The sequence below is a fragment of the Aphanomyces astaci genome (genome assembly GCF_000520075.1).
Source record: "Aphanomyces astaci strain APO3 unplaced genomic scaffold supercont1.143, whole genome shotgun sequence".
Lineage (NCBI taxonomy): Eukaryota > Oomycota > Saprolegniomycetes > Saprolegniales > Verrucalvaceae > Aphanomyces > Aphanomyces astaci.
Genome location: NW_009798406.1, coordinates 55,338 through 56,819, shown reverse-complemented (window position 1 = coordinate 56,819; position 1,482 = coordinate 55,338). Strand labels below are relative to the sequence as shown.

Sequence of the window (1,482 nt, the reverse complement as noted above, 5' to 3'; positions counted from 1 at the left end):
ATTTTGTATTGTATTCATTGAATATCAAACTAGTTTCCGTTATAATAAGGATGCTCCTCCCATGAAAAATATCCGCGACTTACCGTGCTTGATAAATGTATGGTGGGATGCGCGGCGGGCGGGGGACAAGCCGGACTGGAAGTCCAGCATTCGGAGCTGCGACGGAAAAAGCCAGTCGGAATGGAACAGAAACGTGTACATGAGTCGCGACGTGACGAGGATGCCCGTGGCGTGCTCGAGCCAGTACTGATGGGTGAAGTGCGTGAGGTAGTACGTGGAGATGGCTTCGACGGCCGAGTACGACAACACGATGTGCTTGTGGTTGTAACTGCACAGACGAAAGAACGCCATGGACCCCATGATCGCGGCTAGACGGCGATGCTCGAGTCGGTAGACGAATCGAAACACGCCGCAGCCGACCCCCCCGGCAACGACGATCGCAGGCGGCAGTTTGAGTTGGCTCGACTGAGCGCTGGATATAAGAGCACCGACGAGCAAGGTTAGGCATGAGGTCGGACCAGCATGGCGGATGGCGTCGAGTAGGAACGTGTGCATGAATTGATGATGTCGGCTCATGATACTACAGTAGTGTCGACGTCAAACGACTTGTCGATTCGAAATTGGAGTACTACTACTACTACTACTACTACTGTACTATTGCTACTAGTGGCTTGTGCATGGATTTGCCGAACAAGTACTGCATTGCGAGGTGGCTTTGGAGGTGCGGTCGGTTGAGAATGTGTGTCATGCATGCGCCATACACCGCCGTGGCGACCCACGTCCACGGCATACGCTTGGCTAGCGACAATTTTGTCACATATCGTCGCCAAACTCGGCTAGAGGTGGCCTGTAATTGCAGCGAAACGAGCGTCCAACAGGCTATGGCTTTGAGCACACTGGCGCGTCGTTTTCGAGGTTCCACTTGCAGCATTAGGTAGGGCAACATGGACGCCACCAACGTCGTTAGTTTGTGGCGTGTCTGAGGTAGCGAGCACGAGAGCAGGAGCGGCGCCATGTTGGCCCAAGTGAGGAACACCACCGACCACCCCACGTTGTTGGCCAGTGCAGGCCACTGGACACTCGTTTGTTTCCTGGCTACGAAAACACTCGCGGCAAGCGATAGACATTGCAATGGTACAAACACTTGTGTGCTTCGACAGAGCAGATTAAGTGTGCCTGTGATGGCAAACTGGCGGCATGAGCGGTCGGGGTGCATGGTGGCGCACCGGGTCAGCTCGTTCGTGTGGATGCTGCGTCGAAAGCGGTCCAGATGGGCCACTGGGATGTTGATCTGGTAGTCGAGCGTTCGCACAGTCGACGGAGGCAGCCATTCGGCGTGCACGAGGCGTACCCGACTCGCATCGTCGTCCCACGTCCCAAGCGCGAGCAGGTGCTCCACGGGCGCAGGGAGGCAACGGTGGTCCCAGTACGTTTGGAGCAGCACTTCCAAAATCCCGTCGCCGCCGCCGCCGCCAGCTTGCT

General features: G+C 56.2%; 1 protein-coding gene across 1 annotated transcript in view; it reads right to left on the bottom strand.

The window, feature by feature from the left end:
* Positions 1–39: 39 nt before the first annotated feature.
* Positions 40–1,482, bottom strand: part of H257_18205 (hypothetical protein) — a gene marked incomplete at both ends in the record, with an annotated part of 3,213 nt that continues 1,770 nt past the window's right edge. Inside the window, 2 exons of the mRNA XM_009847224.1 lie at positions 40–580; positions 699–1,480. Of these exons, the coding sequence (XP_009845526.1) occupies positions 40–580; positions 699–1,480 (1,323 nt within the window). The remainder of the gene's footprint in view (positions 581–698; positions 1,481–1,482) is intronic.